Source organism: Ursus arctos, unplaced genomic scaffold (assembly GCF_023065955.2).
Source record: "Ursus arctos isolate Adak ecotype North America unplaced genomic scaffold, UrsArc2.0 scaffold_16, whole genome shotgun sequence".
NCBI lineage: Eukaryota > Metazoa > Chordata > Mammalia > Carnivora > Ursidae > Ursus > Ursus arctos.
In genome coordinates this window covers 14072018-14095273 of record NW_026622830.1, presented here as the reverse complement: position 1 = coordinate 14095273, position 23256 = coordinate 14072018, and the positions used below count along the sequence as shown (strand labels likewise).

General features: G+C 50.6%; 2 protein-coding genes across 5 annotated transcripts in view; both read right to left on the bottom strand.

The window, feature by feature from the left end:
* The window catches only part of ELMO2 (engulfment and cell motility 2), a 38148-nt gene extending 22842 nt beyond the window's left edge, over positions 1–15306 (bottom strand). The window contains exons 1-5 of one of the 4 annotated variants that reach the window (XM_026503651.4): positions 15225–15306; positions 4168–4295; positions 3787–3827; positions 3266–3338; positions 2852–2902 (exon numbers count right to left, since the gene is read on the bottom strand). In XM_026503651.4, coding sequence (XP_026359436.1) covers positions 2852–2902; positions 3266–3338; positions 3787–3827; positions 4168–4245 — 243 coding nt within the window. In that variant the 5' untranslated portion in view covers positions 4246–4295; positions 15225–15306. Of the gene's footprint in view, positions 1–2851; positions 2903–3265; positions 3339–3786; positions 3828–4167; positions 4296–4499; positions 5004–10813; positions 11155–15224 lie in introns of those variants that run through there. The other 3 variants (XM_026503653.4, XM_057312493.1, XM_044385861.3) reach the window with 3 other exon arrangements.
* Positions 15307–15846: 540 nt separating this feature from the next.
* LOC125283099 (zinc finger protein 33A-like) overlaps positions 15847–23256 on the bottom strand; it is a 29676-nt gene continuing 22266 nt past the window's right edge. Inside the window, exon 3 of the mRNA XM_048222094.1 lies at positions 15847–15904. Within this exon, the coding sequence (XP_048078051.1) occupies positions 15847–15904 (58 nt within the window). The remainder of the gene's footprint in view (positions 15905–23256) is intronic.

Below are 23256 nucleotides of genomic sequence, written 5' to 3'. Positions count from 1 at the left end.
GACAGTAGACCAGGCCGCGTCTCTTGATGTAATGAGCTCTCGGTCACTAAAAGCAATCAAGGAGAATCTGGAAAACCAGCTGTCAAAGATGCTACACTGGGGATTCTTGCATTGGGTGGAGGACTTAATCTGATGATCACCTTTAAAGTCCCTTTTGATCTCAAAATGCGATAAGCCTGACAAGTGTTTTTTAACTTTCTCTGAAAGCCTATATCATTGTTCCTCAAACTGATGGTCCTGGGGAACTTTTAAAAATACCAAGGAACCGGAAGCTTTCAAAATAGCTTCTTCAAAGTGATGGCTGGTGACCAAGCCTTCTCCTAGCACATGAACTTTTCCCAGCAGAATGCCTGCTTCCTTTCTGCAAGCTCCAGCCACAAGCCCTCCGCTAGTGTCCACCGGCCCTTCCTCTTGCTGAACTTCCTAGCTTTAGAGCCAGGGCCCCCACAAGTGACTGACCTGCCATTCATCATTCTCTATTTTTTTTGTCTGTTAATTAATATTCTCAGCTGGAATGGAAGAGCCTTGAGAGCAAAATGCCCCTGCGGTCTTTATTTTTTCTTACAGTGCTCAGCAAGTGACTGCAGCCCGGCTCCTGCTGCTGGCCAAGGAGTCAGGCCTGGTCACCTCTCTCCCCCTCTGCCTCTCCTCATTGATTATCACACAGATGGCCCTAGAGCGGCACACGGCTCTGGATGACACAGAAATCCTCCAGGCTCCCCACGGTGGAGAAAATGCACTCCGCGAGAAAAGGTCACAGGATAGAACAATTTGAAGAGCACTGGTCTGCATCACACTTAGAAACTTCCAACTCCAAATGTTAATTTCCCTCCTGAGACAGCATTTCTGGGCCGCTGCCTCCTGCTCCAGAGAGATGTACTCCTGGGAAAGTCAACCACTCTGCGCAGGAGGCCTGTAAAATGCTTCAGCACGTCTATGAAAGCAACTCCCAGACGGTCACATTAAGCTATCAGCGCTCACGTGGGCGGGGGGGTGGGGGGAAATGAAGTCCTTGGGATGAGAAGGGTTCTGGAGAAGGGGGAAAGCAGGAGAACGCGGCGGTGAGAATACTGGCCGGGAGTCACACAGCCTCGGGTTTGAGAGGCAGCTCAGCCACGTCTGTATCTGTGTGACAAGTGGCAAGTCACTTAACCTGCGTCTCTGTTTGCTCATCTGCAAAACGGGGCTATCAAGAGTACCCATCTCTTCGGGTATCTGTCAAGATGAGAGGATACACTATATGTTATTACTCCTCGCCACCCTTCGGCTCAGATGGTCCAGTCTCTTGCCTCGCCAAGAAAACAGCTGCCACCGTGCCCTTAATTTTCTGGCAGCCCTTCTACAGCTAAGTGACCCCCCATACGGATCCTCCTCCTCGGGGACCGAGCCGTCAGAAATCCCTCCACCCGGGCTTTGGGTTCCCCCGTCTGACCCAGTGAGGTCCTGTTCCATTAATTACCCCCTTTCCTGCACCATCAACCTTCCTCTCTTCCATCTCAACTTATTTTCAAAGACACATAAATTGCCACAGAAGTCAGCAGCTATGGAGGGTCAGAGGAGGCGGGGAACTGGGTAGATGAGGGATGGGAGTGGGAGGGAGACCTTCCACTGTATCTTTGTCAAACTTTTTGATTTTTGTAACCCAGGAATGTTTTACCCCTTTTTAAAAAGCATTATCTTTTTGGCTCCACATCCCCGAGTTCCTGCCTTCTGCTGTCTACTTCCTTTTATAACCAAGCTTCCTGATAGTGCGGTGAAGTCGGGGACCCCACTTTGCCACCGCTGTAGCCTGGCTGTCACTCATCACCCTACCAGGGCTGTCTTCACAGAGGTCACCAGGGACCATGGACTTCCCGGATCAGTGAACAGCTTTTCTGCTCTCTGTCGACTTGATCTCTGCTCGCTGCAGACCACGCCTTCCTCTAACCTCACACTCCCTGCCCCCTCTCCCCTTGGGTCTCCTGGTTTTCTCTCTGCCCTTCTGGTCCCTTCCTTAGTTATCTTTCAGGACCTCTGGCAGGAATCTGGGAGTCGCCTCAGTGTCTTCCCTTTCCTTCCACATCCAGTATATCATCATCTCCCCAGGTTTACCTCTAAATACCTCTCATGCCTGTCCTCTCATCTCCACTGTCACTTGCCTTCACTTCATGGGCTGTTAACATTCCTCATTAGCTTCTTAAAGATTCCTCCTACCACCCATCTTCTTTTTTTAGCCCATCTTCCACACTGTCACTACAGTGATCTTCCTAAAATATAAATCTAAACATAATGTACCTTCCTGCTTAAAATCTTTCAATGTCCCCACATTCCCTTCTGAATCAAGTCTAAACCCATGAGCAGGCCATCTAGGACCCTTCCAGGTCTGGCTCCCCACTGGTTCCTACAGACCCCGCCTCCCCCAAACAAAGCACATCTCTCTGCTTGGGACACTTTTCATTTTCTTCTTTCTCCCGCTAATTCTTGCTTATCCTTCAACATGTGCGCTAAACGGCCCCTTCTCTGGAAAGGTTTTCTGGGAATCCTCAGGCTGAGCCAGGCAGCCCCTTTTCGGAATCCCCACAGCTCCCAACCAACTTTCTGTCAAGATCCTTGAGAGAGGCCTTTGTTTAATCCTAACAAGGTTGTGAGAGCAAAGATTGACTTTTTTTTTTTTAAGTAATTTGTACATCCAACGTGGGGCTGGAACTCAGAACCCCGAGATCAAGAGTCGGATGCTCCACCGACGGAGCCAGCCAGGCGCCCCTCAAAAATGGACTTTCTAAGCTCTGCAGTCCTGGTTCCTAGAAGAGAGTCTGGCCCGTGGTGGTCCTATATGTGTTAAAAACACTCCTGAGGAGAGCCGGATACCTACCGGGGAGATAGCCAGCTGTAAGATGGTCCCATTCTTAATGTCACTGCGCGTCTGGGTAACAAAGAGAAAAAAGAGCAACTAAGATACAATATTAAAATTGTGCAAGCCAGCTGAGTCAACGAGACTGTGCTGTCTTTTACGGTAGCTGTGACCGAGCCTCTTCGGTCAGGCCTCCTTCTGCGTGCTTCTTGCCCGAGAACTTCTCAGACCCCCTGCATGTGCCCCAGGCCCTCCGGAGGTAGAAGCCACGGTTTTCCAGCCACTAGAGGAGGCAGGGCTGGGGTACCCCAATCTACCCCGGAGGCGGCCCTTCCCCCGTAAACAGAAGCTGCCCGCATGTCAGCAAGGCCGGCTGCACCGCCTCCTCGGGCCTGGCCGTGCAGCCCCCGTGCTGACCTGCGCTCCCGCACTCACCTGCTCGGTGATGTAGAGCTGCGGGCCGTCTGCGTAACGGAGGGTGTAATACTCTGGGTTCGGCAACGACCACCTGTGTGAGAAACACAGAGTACAGCCGTCCAGCCCTTCCACCGGGCCTGGCTAGAAGCTGCAGGTGTATTCATCATTTCTGCCAGAGTCGCCTCAGGGGTTGGGCGGCCTGTCTGGAGGATGCGGGACCCAAAGCTTCAGGCTGAGATGCTGACAGAATCACCCGCTCAGCCCTGGGTACCGGCTAGCGTGGCAGAAGGTGGTCCACACAACTCTGCGTGGACCTCCCACCCCACTGGGGCCTCAGGCGGGGCATTCCTGGGCTTACAGGAAAAAGAAGGATTTCTACGAGGTCTTAGGGACATCCTCCTCAGCTCTACTTCCTTTGTAAGACAATGATCCACAGAAGCTCCATTCCTGGACCCAACTAACGAGATTCCTCTCAAGGTGGGGCAGGGTTCCTGTAGTGGTTAGCCTACCATCGTCCAGAACGAGGGCTTTCCACTCACCCATCACAAACTTCCTTGATGATGGATGCCAGAGGCCGTTTCTGAAAGACAGAGAGAGAGAGAGATCCTTCACCAGCAACCACATGCTACTCATGGCAAGCTTCCGATGACGGGCTGCCAAGAACCAAGAAGGATCAACCCGGGGCCTGCGCGGGGACTGCCTCCCTGACAGCTTCTGTTGCAGAGGAGGCCACTCTCCCAAGCCGGGGGACCGAACTTCCATGGGTGGGACAGGCCTTGACCTTCCTATGGCTGGCTCTTACTCCTAATGCCAAAGGTCCCCATCCCTGAAGACACCCCCTGCTGTGCACTTTCCCGATCCCCCGCCCCCCCTGCCCCCGCCCTGTGTCACTGCTTCTGCTTCTCCTCTAAGGAGCTCACCTGGTCAATTTCGAGGAGCTGAGCATTAGCACCTGGCCACTCAATGGCTACTTTGACAATGTCTGATGGCGGTGGCATTGTTCCCAATGGGCCCTACTTCTCCAAGAAACACACACAGACACAGCCGCCTAGAGAGAAAGAATCCAAGAGAAGGAAAGAGAGAGTTTGCCTTCATTTTTCACTCGTTAGATATTTTTGAGAATCAGAAGACAGATAGTGTCCAAAGTAACATATGGGACTACTTGGTTGGAATTTTTCTACATCACACCAGACCCTCTCCTTGGGCTTTTTGTCTCTTTTAGATTAAATCAGCAAGTAGAAATGGGACAGACCTATCCATCAACTGCAGTTCAGCCAGTAGCAAGGTCTGCCAACGTTGACACTTCGGTCTAAGGGTCAGGAGAACTGTGTGGTAGAAGAATGAATTTACTGCAGATTCCTGTCTTGGGACCTTGGGAGGGAGAAGCATATGCTCTGAGACAGATAAGAATAGGCAGAGCCTTTTCTTGGTTGAGTGGTTGGCTGACGGAGCCAGCCCACTTCTGTTCCACAGCCATCCTAGGAAGATCCCAGTGTCAGCAAGGCCTGGCCACATGCTCTCTCGCCTCCTCCTTAGTTACTGCTGCCACTCCTTCCCCCTCAAAGGACACAATGTGGAGCCTCCTCTGTGTGGGATGACGCAGAGTTCAGAAGATGGGGAAGAGAACTGGGACAGGAAATGCTATTTTAGTCCCTACTGCCAAGGGCAAGGGCTGCTGAATCTCAAGTGTAAGGAGGTAAAGATGGCCTCACACAAAGGCCCCTTTAGAGGAGGACGAGGCTTCGGAAGCATCTCTGACCCCTCCCCCATTTGTCTCCAAAATAAAGGAAAATAAATCATTTTGAACAGGTCTGGAAGATGGGCCCACGTGACCGGTCTCCTAGGCAACTCCGCTAGCTTAGTGGTATTCTAAGCAGCAGCTAAAGCGTCCTCTCTCCAAGGTCTGATGAAGGCAAGTCACTCGACTGATGGATTATTTCCATGTATATTTACATTCCTTGCCTACAGGTTCAGGAGAGGCCTCTCTCTTAATGAAAAAGACCTTTCTCCGGCATCCAGGCTCAGCCGCAATTCATGCTTCGTTGATGGAGATCGCCTGGCTCACCCGAGCTCTCAGCAGAGCGGTTGCTAAGCTGTTATTCGTGTGTGCTATCAACTTTTAGGCCCAGACGCAGAGGTCAGTTCTCACAGCCCTGTGGGCATAGACCCGTCTGGTGAAAGGGGTAAAAGTCCCTTCCCCTACACACCCGTGAGTCTCAGTGAGAGGGAAGCTTCCGTGACCATTTCCTGATCAGGGTGGGCTGCCCCAGAAGGCCAGTGTCAACACTGCCAGCATTTCCAGCACGTGACAATGCACAGATGGTGTTCCAAGTGCTTTCCCTGATTCTGCTGAGCCCTCCCAGCAGCCTCATGAAGTAGGCGGAATCAGACTATTACCTCTGAGATGACACAGCTGGAGGTCGGTTAAAGGGCCCCAGTTCAACCAGCTAATAGGAAAGGGGACAGAACTTGGGGCTGACTTTGGCCGGTGCTCTTCCCCTCCCCCCCGAGCCAGCCTGAATTTCTGTTCGTTGCAACTAAATCAAGCCTAAAGGGGCTGTGGGGTGCTGGTCTGATGGTCCCTAAAGCTTCCGCGACATCTGCAGCTCCAAGCAGCATTTCCTGCATGGGATGTTCGTGCGCCTAGACACCCAATGAACTGCTCCCGTTAGAATACCTCCTGGTTGAAAGGAGACATAGCAAAGCAGGGGTGGGACCGTGACTCTCTGGATGCCTAGGGCAGGCATCCTTATCCTTACCGGTAAATGTGCCATAATTAGGAGGTATGACTGTACAGTTGTGAGATCATTTTTTAAAACTGAGATATAATTTACATACGAAACGCACAGAGCTCATGTACGTGTGTATATCTAGAATAGAAATGCACACATCTCTCTGTAACCACCACCCGACACAAGACTTGGAACATTTTCATCACCCTAGAAAATTCCCTCCTACCTCCTTCCAGTCAATCCCCCACCTTCCAGCCCTCCAAGAGGCAACTCCTTTCTGACTTCACTCGCCATACATGAGTGTTGCCTGTTTTTGTACTTTGTACACACGGAGGCGCACAGGATGGCTTCTTAGACCACTTGTCACTTGGTTCTTTCCTTGAAAAAAGCAGGTGGTGCAGGTGCAAGAGATGGGATGACTGTCCTGCTGAAGAAGTGACTGGATTTGGACCCAACGGACTCAGGACCCAGTCACAGTCTCATCCCTAGGTGTCCGGGCGAAGTGGACGTGTCCCTTTCACCCAAGTCTCTACTGTGGGATGGGAGTGTTGAACTAAAGCACGTGTAGAGTGCCTCCTAAGTCTAAAAGTCCACGATTCTAAAGTAGAACTTGCAAATCCAAATGAAGATTGCCCATTTCAAAGAAACTATGCCCTTATTTCAACAGTGTTGCTAAGAAACGATCGTATTTGTTAGAACTCCTTTCTGGATACGTCTTTGGAGACAAAGAAACTCAAGCTCATTCTTTAGCCATTTCACTTTACTCTGACCCCGCCTGGCATTTCCTCGGTCGACTGTTTCTTTACTCAACTTCGCCTTGAGGGATTCTTGGCTGTTCCAAAAATTCATATCCATTTTAAAGCGTGGAGATTTGCAACCGCCAAGACTATTCAAGAGATACTACGAGCCCCCATTCTCAGTGACTCTGCCCTTTCTGTCATAGGGCAGGCTGTCCGTCTGTACTGAATGACACTCTCCCCACCCCTGCCCCAGCTGGTGGGACCGAGGTGAACACTCAACCTCGGCTGGATGAATCCAATTCTTTCTCCTAAATTTAAAGACACGAACAAGGAAGTTGGATGACAAGGGGCCCTGGAGCAGAAAGGTCATAGTCTCAGAGCAGGTACCGCGGCAAGCCAAAGCCGCTGGCACGCCAAAGATACCGAGAAGCAAAAACCAAGAGCCTTTCAGAGGAAGCTGTTCTGCAGGAAGAATCCAGAAACGTGTAGATAAGTGGAGGCCAGAAACCAGAAACCACAAAGTCCCAAAAAGAGATGAGAAAGCCTGATGACTTCCCAGATTCCATGGCTCCGACTCCTGCACTTGGGGTGCCTGAAATTCCCCTGGATCCTGCCAAAAACAACCTCCTTTAGATGGCGTTAGCTGCTTTTTCTGTTCACTGCAACGAGAAGGCCTGACACTAAGCTTTGAAGGAACTCTGATACGGGGTTCCGCACAGACAGCGGTGTAACAGGCACAGGATAATGGCAGTGAGCAGGCCCTTACTTAACACCAGCTCCATTAATGAAGAGTGCAACCCACTTAGAGAAGTCTGGTGTGTTCAAAACAGATCAGTTATGTAAGTGCCTTATAGTAATCATGTGGTATATAATAGTAATGGGTAGACAGCCTCCTTATAGTTGATCACTCCTTTTTTTCAAAGATTTTATGTATGTATGTATGTATGTATGTATGTATTTTACAAGGGGGGTGGGTGGAGGAGCAGAGGGAGAGGGATAAGCAGACTCTGCTGAGCACGGAGCCCCATGGGGGGCTCATTTCCATGACCCTGAGATCACGACCTGAGCTGAAATCAAGAGTTGGTCGCTCAGCCCACTGGGCCACCCAGGCGCCCCTGATCACACTCCCTGCCATAGCATTATTACAGCTGATGCTCAAGGAACCCTGAAAATCATCGCCACTTTACAGATGAGACGACTGAAGTTCAGATGGGTTAAGAAACTCGTCTTCCACAGGGTCCTTCCCACGCCTCCCCTCCCTCCAAAGAAAAGAAAGAAATCAGATCAGAACTGGATCTCAAGCCTGAGTTGTGTGACTTCAAAGTTCTTTTCCCTCTACATAATACTTCTTTGATGCTGATGACATTAGCTAACTAGTACGTGGTGCTAAGGTCCTTTTCTAAGGACTTTAAAACATGTATCGATTCATTTAATCCACACAGCAACCCTGTGTGGTATATTTTTATGCCCATTTAACAGATAAGACAATGCAAAGCACAGAGACATTAAGGACCATGCTCAGTGTCACACAGCGAATAATAATTATTAGATTCCGGGTAGTCTGGTGTCGTTTGAAAGCCATGTGAGCAGCAGGTAGAGCTGTCTGTGGCCCGCAGCAGGTGCCTGGAGGATTCTGGTTTGCCGTACCCGGAGCAAAAGCACCCTGAAGGGAAGAGACCTGCAGAGCAAGAGCTCAGCGGTCCCACAGGGAGTGGTTCCCCACTGTCTAGAGAGGAGTCACACTTCCTCACGTGCCAGCAGTTCTTCTCCATCTGGCCAGATCTTCCCAGACTGCCTGCTGTTTCTGTGAGGCAGGCCACATTCTTTCATTTCTTCTGTCCCTCTGCTTGTCCTCTTCCTTCCCTGGACGTCAAAAGAGCTCCTACTCAAACGTCAAAGCCCAGTTCAGGTATCACTTCCTCTCTACCATTCTGAGCTGTCCCCACCTTTCCCTAGCAAAGTGAAACAGGATGGGGCCACTGTGTCCTCACCGCATTCTGCTCAGACCTCTATGAGGGCTCTTGTCCTACTCCGTTACGGGTATTACTATTATCATACCTACTACTATGACAGTTAAGTACTATGCATCCCTCTTCCTCACTAGTTCCTCCTCCAAGGAAGGCACACCCTGTAGCCCACTAACCTAGCACAGCACCTGGCACGCAGGTAGGGCTCAGTAAGCACCAGTGTCTGCGTAAATCTATCCCCTCTGACTTCCTCAACTCCTAGGAACTAGGGCTGCCTCTGAACGGAAAGGGACTGGCGTGAACTGTTCTGGTTGTTTGGTGTTCCCTCCACGCCCCACCACCTTCCAACTACACAGTATTTCCACTGTTGACAGTCTGGCTGTCATCTCTGACATCAGAAGGTGTCTCCCTGGAAAACCAGGTTTAGTGCCCCTGACTCTACTGCAAAGAAAGGAGCGAGTGTCCCTCCGTTTTTCTCGCTGTGGAGGCGTCAGGAGACGGGCGAGTAGGAGCAGTCCGGTTCTCCCCAGCACGTTCCTGGATGAAGGGTCTCCTTGTGGGGAACTCCTTCAGTACTTGTTTGCTTACTCTTCATTTTCATTTTAGAAAGGAAGTGGAAATTAGGTCGAAGCAATTCAATAACATTGCAAAACTCTCAGGGTTATAAATAGCCTCTTGCTCGGCCACTCAGCGGTGCTGTTGGGTTCAACGGCAGACAGCCGGGATACGGGCGCTGTGGTTTACATCCAGGTCCCGGGGCAAAGGAGTGATACCCCTCTTCCAGATGAAGCCGCTTGCCACCCCTCACCTCCCAGCCCCTTTAAAGCAAGCGTTGCAGACATCAAGCCGGCTGGACAAACTCAACATGCCACAGACAGGACAGAGGCACACATTCGATCTGAGGAAGGTAATTCTGTAAGGCAGGAGAATGAAAGCGCACGTTTTCAAAGGCAAAGCTGGGGAAACGAGAGAAATAGTAACATCGGTGTCTCCAATGGAGCGTTCACTAAGTGGCCTCTGGAAGGTGTGCTTATAAAATCAACACCATTACAAAAGGCCCCGTGGAGCTTTTATCAGGCATCACCCATGCAGGGACTGCTCCGAAGAGCTGGATTCTGACGGCGGGGTGACACAGCCCATCCGAAGAAAGGAAGTGAAAGAGGATCCCTTCCCACTAGCAAGGGGTTCAGAATGAAGATGCCCGGTTTCCAGCTCCTCGTCCTCCCACCCCCCTCCTCCCTGCTCTTTTAAGGCTAAGGATTGACTTGCGCTTTTTTGTTCTCTTCTGCTTTTGATTCAGGGTGGGGGGGTGGTGGTGGTGTGGGTGAGTCTGGTTTATGTTTCCTGCAACGGAGTCCACCATACCAGGAAGGGAACCAGAGGTCACACCCTCTTTCTAAGCGAAACCACAATCTCACTAGAGGCTTCTCCCTCTGAAATCTTCTCATCTGGGGAGTGACTCAACTTCCCTGAGCTCGGCCCGCTGAACGAGATGAGCTCTCAGGTCCAGAGGAGGGGCACCGGGTTGGCAGATTCCGCCTCTGCCAGGTACTGCTCGAAACGCTGAGAGGGACCGTCATGCCCACGGCGGCTGACGTTTCTTTTTGTAGAAATGTGCTGAACACCAGACTCCACTAAAAGCCGCTAACCTGGCGCCAGAGCGCAGTGAGGAAGGTATGGGAACCGGGTTAACTGTTCAGGGCTTCTTCCCCTGAACACCTACCCTAAGGATCACCTAGGTCCCCTCTTACCCTGCACAGAAACCGTCTGCGGGGTTCCTCTACGTACAGAACAGAGTTTAAACTCCCCAGCAGAGCACGAGGCTGACCCCAGTTCCACTCAGTGGTTCTTCAGGGTGGCACTGCTCCCGGACCCTCCCGGGTAGATGTCAGCACATCGCACCAGACCATCCTGTTCCCTTAAACATCATGCTCTTCTGAGTCTGCGCGCCTGAGCCGTTACGCCTTCCACCTGAGCCAACTGGCAAACTTCTACTCATCCTTCAAGGCCTAGCTCACACAGTCACTCATGGGTATGGCTTTCCTCGGCTTCTTGCCTTAGAATTAGCTGCACCCTCCTCTGCGCCCCCAGTCTTTTATACAAACCCTCACAGTGCCACTGACTTACAAGTCTCTCTGTGCGGCCTCTTCTCTTGCTACTGAAGCGTGAGCTGCACACCAGCAGTGTCAACAGCAGTCATGGAGGGTCACCCCCCTCCATCGGCATCTGCCTTCTCACAAGACCCCCGGGGGGTTCCCATGCACGTTCAAGTCTGAGAAGCAGACTCTGGACCAGCGGTTCTCAACTCTGGTTGTACACCATCGATGCCCACCCCAGGCCACTGTACCCCCTCCCCACCCAAGTGATCCTAATAGTGGTCAGGGCGGAGAGCCACAGCCAACAGGACTGTCAGCCATCTGAGAGCAGGGACGCATCCAGCCTGTGTCTCCTCCCCCCGCCCACTCTTCCCCAAAGTTCGCAGCACAATGCCTGGCACGCTGCGGCGCCTGTAGCATTCCACACTAAAAATACCCTCCATGGGGTGCCTGGGTGGCTCTTGATGTCAGCTCCGGTCATGATCTCAGGGTTGTGAGATAGAGCCTCGCACTGGGCTCTGCGCTGGGCATGGAGTCTGCTTAAGATTCTCTCTCCCTCTGCCCCTCCTCCAACTCCCTCTCTATAAATAAATAAATAAACACATAAATACATAAATAAATAAATAAAATAAAAATACCCTCCAGGATGTCCTGAGACCTAACTGCCTTTCAACAAGAATAAAAACACTACAGAGAGCTGTCCATTGCCTAGAACTTTACAGATCCCTAACTATAATAATCGACAGATTGAGAAGGGCTCAGTGCTTATAGACTACTTGCCTCAGTTTTTGGAAGTGAAACAGACACTGACATGGAAAATACTGATGAACTTTAAGAAACTGTTCCCCTTCAACAGACCACTGTGGTTGCAACAGGGTGGCAGAGCTCGTGTAGGGAGGGGGTGTGGTGAGCCCAGAAGAGTCCTGGGTTATGGCTCAAGTCCCGGGCTGTGCGCCCAACTCTTTCAATACCGACCATAACAACACAGCATTGTTCTCGTTGTAAAATCAGGCCAAGCCCTCTCATTTTATAAATAAGAGAACTGAGGTCCAGAGAAGCTGGCAAGGCCACACCACCAGTTGGGGACAAAAGAAGGTCTTGGTTAGTTTCCTCTCTGCAGCACAGAGGACCCGGCTGCCCAGATTCACCACGACCACAAGCCTCTCTGGCCCCCTTGTCCTGATCGACGTGAGGGGTTCAGACTAGATGTTTTTGAGGTCTCTTCCCACCTTGACCTTCTGGCGAGCCAGGGTCACTTAATGGTTAGGAGCTTGTGTTCTGGAGGGGGCCAGACCTGGATTCGGATCCCAGCTCTAACAATTTCCGAATCTGTAAAATGGGGATTCGACGCAACCCTACTCTCTAAAGTGGTTATGAATATTAAGTGGGATAATCTGACACAGAGGAAGCAGAATTCCAGCTGTGTGAACTTGAAGAAGTTGCAAAAACACGGTAACCACATTTCCCAGCATAAAAAACTCCTACCCTCCGGGCTGCAGGATACTGATGACAAAACGAGATCATATGTGAAGGCAACTGAGGAGGCAAATCAATATAAAAGGCAAAGCACTGCTGGTGGGGGTGTTCTATTATTATTATTATTATTATTACCACTATTACAATTATTACTTTCTTCTAGAAAAGCACCTCGGAGACTTTTTAGTCCGTTTCAGAGCCATGGCCAATACAAGGCCTGCTACGTAACAGGCGTGCTCAACACATCTTTCCTGGTGACTCACATTAAACCAGCGTGCCTTGTGGGGTGACAAACTCAAATGCCTTAAGCAGCCGGGCAGATAAGTAAACAAGCCAAGTAGTGTCTATGCAGACACTGAGGCAAACTGCAAAGCATCCACCCCACCTAAAGGAACTCAAATTCAACACTTTCACACACGTTTCACAGCTTGGCCTCGACAGCAACTTTCCAGGCTCCCGCAGACCCCTGCTTCTGGTTGTCCATCACACCATGTGGTTATCATCTAATCACCCTGTGATCTGGTCTTGTCTTTCCACGGTGAGCATCCTGAAAATGAAGGCTGTGACCTACACTCCCCAGTCACCCTGAATAGCCTAGAACAGTGCTGGCCTCACCGTAAGGGGAACCTCCCTCGGTGAGCAACTGTGGAACTGAGCAGCCAGAGTGTTAACTCGAGCGTGGCGCTCCCAGCACTGCTGCGATGCTGCAGGCCGTGTATACTTTTCTCCCCAGATCCTGGGACCAGGGTGTAGACTGTGCTGAGAGGTACAGGGACTGGGTCAAAGAAGGACTTGCTTTGCAGGGTTTTCCTCCAAATGCATCAAATATACTTGTTCCTGAGCCACCTAGACAGGTGGTACTGATGCGTCCAGACACATTACTCTGAAACCAGACAGAATACGCAATATAGCCACAGGTGCCACTGTTCTCAAGTTTAGTCCCCACCTCCTGCACCCCCAAACTTCCTTGGCACCTCCTAGAGGCAGCACAGGGTATAGAGAGACCAGACTCCAGATTAACACATGGGGTCCTGGTCCTCTTGGTCCCTCCACTTGCAAACTCTAGGATGATCACCAGCAGGCAATGGAACTTTTAGGAGCTTCCTTATTTTTATTAGTAAAATGCAGGTAACAATACCTCAAGAAACTCTACAGGGGATTAAACGCCACAGGTATACAAAGCTTCTAGAACTGCAGAGCCCAATATGATAGCCCCTGACCCGTGTCCTGTGTAGCCACTGAGCACGGGGCATGTGGTTACCACACACTGAAACGGACTGGCTATAGGTAGAAAACACACACCAGACTTCAAAGACTTAGTGCCTCTGCAAAACCGAGAACTATCTCGTTAACAGTGTTTTTATATTGATCACATGTCAAAATAATATTACTTTGGAATATAACAGGCTAAGTAAAATGTGTCCCAAAAATTAATTTCACCTGTTTCTTTTTACATTTTTAATACGGCTACTAAAAAATTTCAACTACATGCGTAGTGCGTTCTATTTCTATTGGACCCTGGGTATTGCTCTACATAGAGCTTGGCACACAGAAAGTATTCCAATGTTGGTTTCCTTCCCTCACCCGCAGGCTATCAGGGACCACGATTCACATCCCCTTCCTCCTGTCAAAGCCAAGTTCTCCATCCCCTTATTTAATAAATATTAAATATATTTAATATATTATTTATTATATTATATATTACATTTATTATAATATAATTATATTATATAATTATATATAAATATATATTATATTATATATTATATAAATATATTATTTATTAAATATATTTACATAAATACCAGTGCCTAGACCTGTGTAAGATGCTGGAGATACAAGAGCAAAACCAGACACTATCTTCTCGACCTTATTATCTGGTGGGATGGACAGACATTTTAACACTTTCACAAATAACACTTTCACAAATAACAAAAAAAAAACTGCAGTAGTTCAAGTGTGGTGAAGTACACAGGGTGACAAAAGTGGGGAATTCGCCAGGAGGAGGAGTCAGGGCTCAGGGATGCCTCCCAAGGAAGTGATACTTGAGTGCAGATTTGAAGGACCAAGATGAGTTTACTGGACTAAGACAGGTGGGGAAGAGCGGGCCAGGCAGAAGAAGGCTAAGTGTAAAGACCTCGAGGGGAGCCAGGACTTGGTTTGTAGAAGGAACAGGAAAAGGAGAGTGTGAAGACTATTGAGCAGGAGGGAGAGGTTGGAGGTTCCAGATCTCCAGGGCTTGGGAGAGGATCTGGGGCTGACCCTGCAAGAGGCAGGCAGCTGGCCAGTTTTAAGCAGTTAAGTGTCGGGATCTGATGTGCATTTTCAAACATCCCACTGACCACGCACCGTGCGAGGCCCACAGCAGAGCGGCCCGAGCGCGTGGGGGGCAACATCAGGTAGGACAATGCCCAGGTAGGAGGCGACAGACGCCTGAACGGAAGAGGAGCGGCGGAGATGAGCAGTAGATGGACTGGGGGCCACAGAGCCGGCCAACTCGACGGGGCTGGGTGATGGGCAGCGTGTGCGTCGGCGGCGGCGATGTCAAGAGAGACTCCCCGGCCGCGGCCGAGGGCCACCCAGCCGCAAACACTCTCCGGGCTCCCATCGAGCGCTCTCCCACCCCGTCCCTCCCCCATCTGCTGGTCGCGCCCGCAGCCTCCATCCTCCCACCCTCCTCCTCCCTCTGCTCCTCCACGCCCGGCCCGCCCTCTTCCCCACCCGACGCCCCCCCGCGATCGGGGACCCGCGCGCCTCCCGCCCGGCGGACCCAGCAGGGCCGCGACCCCCTGCCGAACCCGCGAGGTGCAGCTGGGGCCCGCCCTCCAGCCCCTCAACCCCCGGAGCAGATGCAGGCCGCAGCCTCCGGCCCCCTTCCCGGCCCGGCCTCTCCTCCCCGCATCCCTCCGGCCAGGCCCCTCTCCGCGGCCCGCCACGCCCCAGCGCCCGGCGCGCCCCTCACTCACCAGGGCGCTGACCTAGGCCCAGCTCCCGCGCCCGGGTCTCGCCTCCGCGGCTCCTCCAGCCTCCGCCCGCCCCGCCTTCCCGGGACCCCGCCCCCGCAGGCCGACCCGGGCTCCTATTGCTCCGCTTTGCCGTCACGCTGAACTCTCTTTCTTCAATTCGGTTGTCTGCCCGTCACTCGAGAGGGGGAGGGCCCAACTGCTGGGGGAAGCGCCGGCTGTCCCCGCCCCACTGGCGGAGGCCTCTTAAAGAAACAGGCTTCCTTCCCTCCCACCCTCACCACCCACCCCGCGGGCTGTGGGGGTCAGAGGGAGCGGGATTTCGCAGCCGATCCAAGAGGCAGCCTTTTCTCCCTCCAACTTTTCTTTTGGCACAGCCCGGGAGTGAAGGCAAAGGCCTTGGATCCTTGTGACAACTCGGAGATTTTGAGGGCTGAGCTGTCCTCTGGTGGCACTCAGTCCCATGCCCAGCGGGCGTGTAATGCACACTCAACAGTGGGGATAACTGAGTGGGAGGTGACAGTCGTGTCAGAGGCTGTGAGCAGCCGTGGCTGCGCACCACCGAGATGGAGCTAATTATACCGGCACCCGGGGCTGACCGTGGGCGCTGAGCACAGGCAGAGGGCTACCGCTCTGTCGTACTGTCAGTGGAGTCCCGTGGGAGGTGGCATTTGTCACCGCACCTGCGGATCAGAGCAAGGCTGGGCACCGAGCCAAGGCCTCACTCCTGCTCTCTCCCAGTATACTCACAGCACCCCTGATGTAGGTGTTATGCTGATCCCTTTGTTTCGGATAAGAAAACTGAGGCCAGACAACCTACAGCTAGTGGCTCGCAGAGCAAGACGCCACACTGTGCTGGTTTGATCCTAAAGTTTATGGTTTCACCATTTTGTCTCACAGATCCTTACGACAGTCCTGAGAAGCATGTCTTTTGTTGCCCATTTTACAGATGCGCCGCAGAGACTACATGGGGTTGATTCTACCCAGAAAGGATTAAATAATGACCATTTATAGTGCAGCTTGCAATCTGCAAACAGTCTCATTAGATCCCCGAAACTTCGAAGATGACTTTTGTTAAGTCCTATTTTCCCGGTGAATAAACTGGTGCTCAGGGAAGCTGAAGGTCAGTAATAGCTAACATCAATTCAGCCCCCGCAGAGGTCCTCCGCAAACTTTCCACAAAGGTCCACATAGTAAATACCCGGCCATACGGTCTCTCTGACAGCTACTCCACTTTGCTGTTGGAGTGGGAAAGCAAGTACAGGCAACAGATAAACAGACAAGTGTGGCTGTGTTCCAGGTGGTGGCTGGGGCCATAGTTTGCCCACCCCTGGTCTACGTGTTTGCTGGATATCAGAGTCTTGTATAGACCGTTGCTTTGTGGGATCCTCACGGCAACTTTGTTATTATCCATACTGTTATTGTCTATTATTATTGCTGATGATGCTGTCATCTCAATCCTTTTACAAGGGGGGAGTGGAAGGCGTGGCTTGGTTAAGGATGTGCCTGAGGTCAGTGCAAGATCTAGAAGTCGGATCCAGCTTTTGCTTACTCTGAATCCCATCCTGTCTACCACACTCCTTCCTGCCCCACTGCAAGGTGGCAAGCCATGTTCGCCTTACCTTTCCCAGGCCCAGGGAAAGCTAACTCCTATAATTAACCTCCTGAGGAACATTCTCCTCCTTCCTGCCTTCCCCATTTATTCCAGCCCATCAACACCTCTCCCTCCCTGAGCCCCCATGGTGCGCATACACAGCAGCCTTGATTGTTACTGAGACATGGTCTCCATGTGGTCAGCGACTGTCGTGGTCAACCAGCTGTCTGCCAAAATCCCTCTCTCTGCCTTCCATCGTAACTTGGCTGCCCAGCTAAGCTTCACTGCCCAGCCCCATCTGCAGTTAAGAAAGGCCAGGTAGGGGCGCCTGGGTGGCTCAGAGGGTTAAGCATCTGCCTTGGGCTCAGGTCATGATCTCCAGGTCCTGGGATCCAGGCTCAGTGGGGAGTCTGCTTCTCCCTCTCCCTCTGCCTCTCCCCCTGCTTGTGCTCTCTCTCTCTCTCTCAAATGAATAAATAAAATCTTAAAAAAAAAAAAAAAAAAAAAAAAAAAAGAACAGCCAGGTAACTAAGTTCTTGCCAGTGGAAGTGAAACTTCAGGCAAGGCCTTTAGTCAGTGGGCCTGCCTCCTCCCTGCTCTTTGTCCTTCTCACTGGCTAGACCCAGCCTTGACCTTGTCATGATGATAATGTGCAGGGGGATGACAATGTCACCACACAGAAGGTGCCAGGGTCCCCAGATGATCACGTGGAGCAGAAAGCTACCTGCTGACCTGGAACACTTCCAGGTCACTTCATACTCTACTGTAAAAGAGAGTTAATCTTTGTTCTTTAGGCCATTCACTTTGGCGGGGGTGGGGGCGGGGGGCGCAGAAGGAGAGGGGCACCTATTAGAGCGAGTCCTGCACTTACACGGCCTGAGGGGACACCTCCTTAATTTTGCGCCCTGGTGCCTCACTTGCCTCGCGCCGGTCCTGGCCCTGCTCAGTGCGCATTAATCCCGGAACGAGTCACTCATGTTAGCTTTATACTACTTTGTCTTTTTTCCTGATACGCCGCTGCAAGTCTCAGGAACCAACTCTACTAACTTCGGCAGTAAAGGAATTTGTTGGCAGGCTGGCGGTTAGCTCACAGTGGTGACAGGAAGCTGGCGGGCCAGGTTAGGGCCAGACAGAGACTGGAGATGCTGTGGGTGTTGAGGGAGTCAAAAAGAATTGGTTCCATCCTTTTCTCCCCTTTCTCAAACAGATCTGTCTTTGATCAGAACCAAAGTCCCTGGAGCAAGAGTCCGGTTGGCTGAGCTCAGGCAACACGTCCTCCCCTCAGCTATGGAAGGCAGACCCCTTCACTGACCGCTCCACCCAGACTGTGCACAGGTGAAGAATTCCAGATTCCTCCACCTCCACTCCCAGCTGCTCCCCCTGGGCAGTTGAGGCCAGGTGGTCTGTTTTCAGGATGAGAGCAAGCAGGAGCACTACCTGACGCTGGATGTCATGATGACATAAACCCAACACGGTATCTGGCACACGGTAGAGCCCTGTATCATACAGAGCTCTCTGTTACGTACCAGCTGGGCGTTCTTGTGTAACTGACTAGGTCTCTGTGAGCCTCAGTCTCCTCATCTGTACAATGGGGATAATAACAGTACTGACCTTAAGGGATTGTCCTGAGAATTACATGAGAGGCAGGAAATGAACGACATCTGGCATGGTGTCCGACATAACAAGTGCTCAATAAATTGTAGGTAGTTTTAAAAACTATAGCAGGCCTTCAGTAAGTATTATTATATGAGGGAATTATCTAGAATATTTTTTGAGTTCCTCTGAAACCACATCTGAAACTGGGTGTATCGAAATACCCCTCCCTGTTCTGTAACCCAGACCTTCCACATTCGGATAGTCTGGAGTCCCCTTTGTGGCCTCGTTTCCCTCCTTCTCAAGCTTAGAAGCCTGGTCTCCCCGACAATGACTCCCTTGTGTTCATGCTGAACTCCTGTGCTCCCTTCTCTCTCCACTGACTCACCTGGAAAGTCCCAACTCTGCTTAAACTCAGCTCACCACCTTTTCTCACCTGTGCCCAGCAATGGACGGGCTCAGAGAGAGAGATACAGACCCTTTGGGGGCCCAAGTGGGTCCTCCGCACTGTGGGGCAACCCTTCTGCACTGCATTTCCCTGGGGCAGCCTGTCCTGTTCTCCCAGAGGCTCTCGCGTCTTCTCCCTTCTGCCTTCAGCTCCTCACTTGTCGTTGATGACTTTCTTCTCTAACAAAAAACCAAAACCAAAAACAACAGAAAGAAAGAATGAAGGAAAGAAAGAAAAAGAAACAATCAGGAAATAAGGAGAAAACTCTCTCCCCTTCTTATTGCCAACCCCCCCAGCCTGTCTTCCTCAGTACCAGAGAGCTCCGCCTTCTCTCCTGTGACCGAAAGGCACCTTCTCGGAGCCCTGTAAGGGCCACCAGGCAGGTGTTCCCAAGATGGCATCTCCTCTCACCTACTCACAGATTTTGCTTCTGTGGGGATCCTGTCGCCCCTGCACCATTGGTTCTCTGTCACACCCAACCGCGTCTGCCTAAGCTGTAAGGTGGCCCATCTTTAGAATGGTGGGGGTTCCACCATGGTCTTCAGGACCCCAGATGATCCGGCACTTGACTACTTTGACTCCATCTATGTTCAGTCTCCCCACACTCACTCAGCTGCAGACTTACAGCCTGATTTCCCACCTCTGGGCCTTTGCATATGCGGTTCCCTCTTCTGGAATGCCCTTTCCCCTGATCCTCACCGCTTACTTCAGTTTATTCAGGTCTGCTCTAAAATCTCAGGAAGTCTTCCCTGACCACCCTAGGAGCTTAGATCTAGCCCCACCCCCACTCCCACTCTGGTCCCTTCACCTGCTCTAACTTCCTTCAGCGTGCTCGACATCATTCCTTTTTTCTTGCCTGACTTCACAAGAGTCCTGAGTTCCACGGCGTCAGGGATGTCGACTGTCTTGTAGCTTTATCCCCAGCGCCGAGAGGGATCTAGCCCACGATACGTGGTCAATATGTTATGTATTGCAGCACTGAATAAACAAAGGAAAACAAGCCATGGGTAAATGGAGCAGCTCTACGAATTTGACTCATATTATATCTGAATCTTCCTAAACGCTCATATACTAAGCGTAGCCCTTCACATAAATTATTGTTGAAATATAATCCCTGCGACCACACTGGAAGGATTTCTGATTTGGTGGCTCATAAAAGTCAGAACCTACTTCTATCTGCTTGAAGAAATAGAGCTAGTATTTATTGTGGGTCTATGTGCCAAGATTTATGTCGGAGACTGTTATATATATGCTTAGTCAAAGTTATCAATGTCTATGGAGTATTAGAATACCCATTTTACAGATGAGGAAGACTGAGGGTTAGTGGTGCAAAGAAACTTGCTAAAGCCACCAGCTCGTGTGGTACCCAAGTCAGCCTGACTTCAAAGTACCTGTCCTTCTCTTTATGCTACCCCCTGAAAACAATATAGTACCTGGGCATTTCATTCTCCAATTTGTTCTATTTCTCAAATCATTAATAAGCCGGGATACATATGAGACTTTGTGCTAAGGTCCGTACATTAATTATCTCATTTGCTCCTCACATTCCTACGAGGCGCATCTGTTACTACCTCTACTCTGCAGTGGAAGATTCTGACGTGTGGACGTGTGCCCAGGGTTGTTTGGTAGAGTGGGAAGCCCGTATTCAAATCCATTCGGCCTAATTTCAAAGCCTGAGTTTTTTCTGCAACACTGTGCTATCTCCCTTAAGACAACTCTCTGCCTCAGATAGAAAGAGAAGAAAAATGACTAAAACAGACGAATAAAGTGTCATTAGGAAAATTCATGGTGACTTGGTTTTTTAAGTGGGAAGCAAAGGGCAGGAGGCAGACAGCCAGTCTAGCGTCGGCTCTCGCAGGTTGGGGGTTCACATAACTCATGATAACTTAATTTGCAAAGATCATTCTTCCAGGAACTGGGGCTTATCGGGTATTTTTGTGAGTGGAAGTGAAGAGACGGGAGGGTGTCTTGGAGGCCCCGGTGAGCAGTCAGCTGTCAGCCGCAGCAGGGGAGTGCGCGAGCTTATTGTGTGAGACCGGCGCCCCCTGCTGGCGTAGGAAATCATGGGACGTCATCGCCAACATCTAAAGCCGTGGTGGGGGGTGGTGGGGGTGGTGTGTGTGTGTGTGGCGGGGCAGGAGGGCATTGGGAAGTATATGCAATGAGATTTGAGAAATGTCTAGCACACCCAGTATATAAAAATAATAGCTACCACTTACCAATATAACAGGGTAGGGGGCAGGCGCTGTTGTATAGATTTTACATTAATTTTATTGACTCCTGGGACTTTACATATTACATCTAATTTAGCCGTCACCACAATCGTCTGAAATAGAAATTATTATTTTTACTCCCATTTTTTACAAGAGGAACCTGAAGCACAGAGAGGTTAATCATTTATAATACGGCTATCAAGTGGCAGAGCTGGGACTTGAACCCACATACCCGTGCTGCGGAAACCACTAACTGGCCATTCTTTATGTCTGGAGCGCCCCCTGGCAAGTCCCCTTGTAAAGTGCCTCACCCAGGAATTTCCATGTCTGGATTCCCTGTACTGAAGCTGTTAAATTTGATTTTCTCCTGTTAATCTGGCTCGTGTCAATCTGATTCTAAGTCCAGCCAGGAGGACCTCGAAGGGCAGAACAGTTGGTGTAGTTGGCAGGAGGCTTTAACTTGCTGGACCCTGCTTGCCCCGGGATACCACTGCAGCTGAGGGACCCTTGGGAAATGTGACAAAGAACGGGCAGAAGAGGTGGGTTCATTTGAAAATGAAAACTGCCTTTTTCCCTAACGCCTTGCAAACTAAATATAAAGGACCTCATGTAAACTTCAGGGAAACCACCACAACAGCTCATGTCTGTCGCTGTGTGGGTCATTCAGAGATCACCAGAGACATTAGGACCACACGCCGGGAACATCTGCCAGAAGGCCACTGCGTGCTCTCACTCTCTCTGAAGTTGCTTTGACCTTGACACCTAGAAATCCTCACTGGCTCTCCTCAGAACCCAAAAACTGATTTCTATTTTGACCTAATCATTAAACATTGCTTTTCTTTTGTTTCCATAGAAAGGCCTCTTGTTTAGAATCTTTTTTTTTTTTTTTTTTTTTTTGAGAGAGAGAGAGAGAGAAAGGTTGGGGGGGCAGAGGGAGAGAGAGAATCTTAAGCAGACTCCACACCCAGCACGGGGCTCGATCTCATGACCCTGAGATCATGACCTGAGCCAAAATCAAGAGTTGGACGCTTCACCAACTTAGCCACCCAGGGGCCCCTAGTACCTGATTTCTTGAACCACGAACCCAAATTTGGAAACACATCTGCTTCGCCACCTCCTGAAATGAGTTTATACCTGAACTGACCTATCGTCAGGACTAAGACTGGTTCAGTGATACAGAACAGTTGACCAGCTCAATTTTTAGAGCATGAAACTTCGGGGAAGTTTCAGAGGAGGGAACTACAGGGGCTGAGGGCAGGGCGCCCCAAGATGAGCCACTTTGGCAGGAACGTTATTTTGAGTTAAAAGCAATCCAAACGGAGCAGATTCAGAAAAAGCTCTTAACCTCCCCCTCAACTGCCTGCTTTACCAGGAAGAGAGCTATTAACAGAGATTCCTCTTTGCCTAAGAAACTTCTCTGCATAACAGGACCACCTTTGTTTTCCAAACATCTCCAACTCACCTTCCTGCTAATGGTCTTTCTCCCCTTCGTATCCTCAGACCCCTACCCTTCTCCTTAGCTATCACATCGCCGGTCATTAGAATTTCCAAGTCTGTGTGAATTCCCCATATGTACACTATTAAATTTGATTTGCTCCTGCTTAAAAAAAAAAAAAAAAGAACCTCACTCTGAGCAGACACACAGCAACGGCTCCATCATTTTTTAGAAAATGGTAAACACGCTAGGATTTCGCGGTGAGCCTGCGGCTTTTGTACTCTACCGTGGGCGGCTGGGGGAGCGTGTAGATTCCTCTTGGCGACTGGTCCTACCCCCACTGCGCCTGTCTGGATGGAAGATGAGCCCCCAGCCAGTGATAAACGTGGCTCCTCGGATCTGCTTCTCCAGCATCCTGGTTACAACAGAAGCAGAGGATCCCAAACAATAAATGGTAAAATATTTAGCAACCATGGAGGAATGAGGGCAGGACTGACCGATCAGAACAGACAACTCCTGGAGAAGATTCCTAGGGGATTTCTCTGCCCCCCCCCCCCACTGATGTAGGAAATGTTGGGGTTCAGAGCCAACAGCCAAGAAAGAATTCTTGAGACATCTTCGGTGCAAAAAGGCAGCTGTATTAAAGCATGGGGACAGGACCCATGGGCCGAAAGAGCTGCCCTGGGGTCATGACAAGTGGCCCATTATATACTTTTAAGTTGGGAGGGGGTGAGGGATAGTGTAAGTCCCTA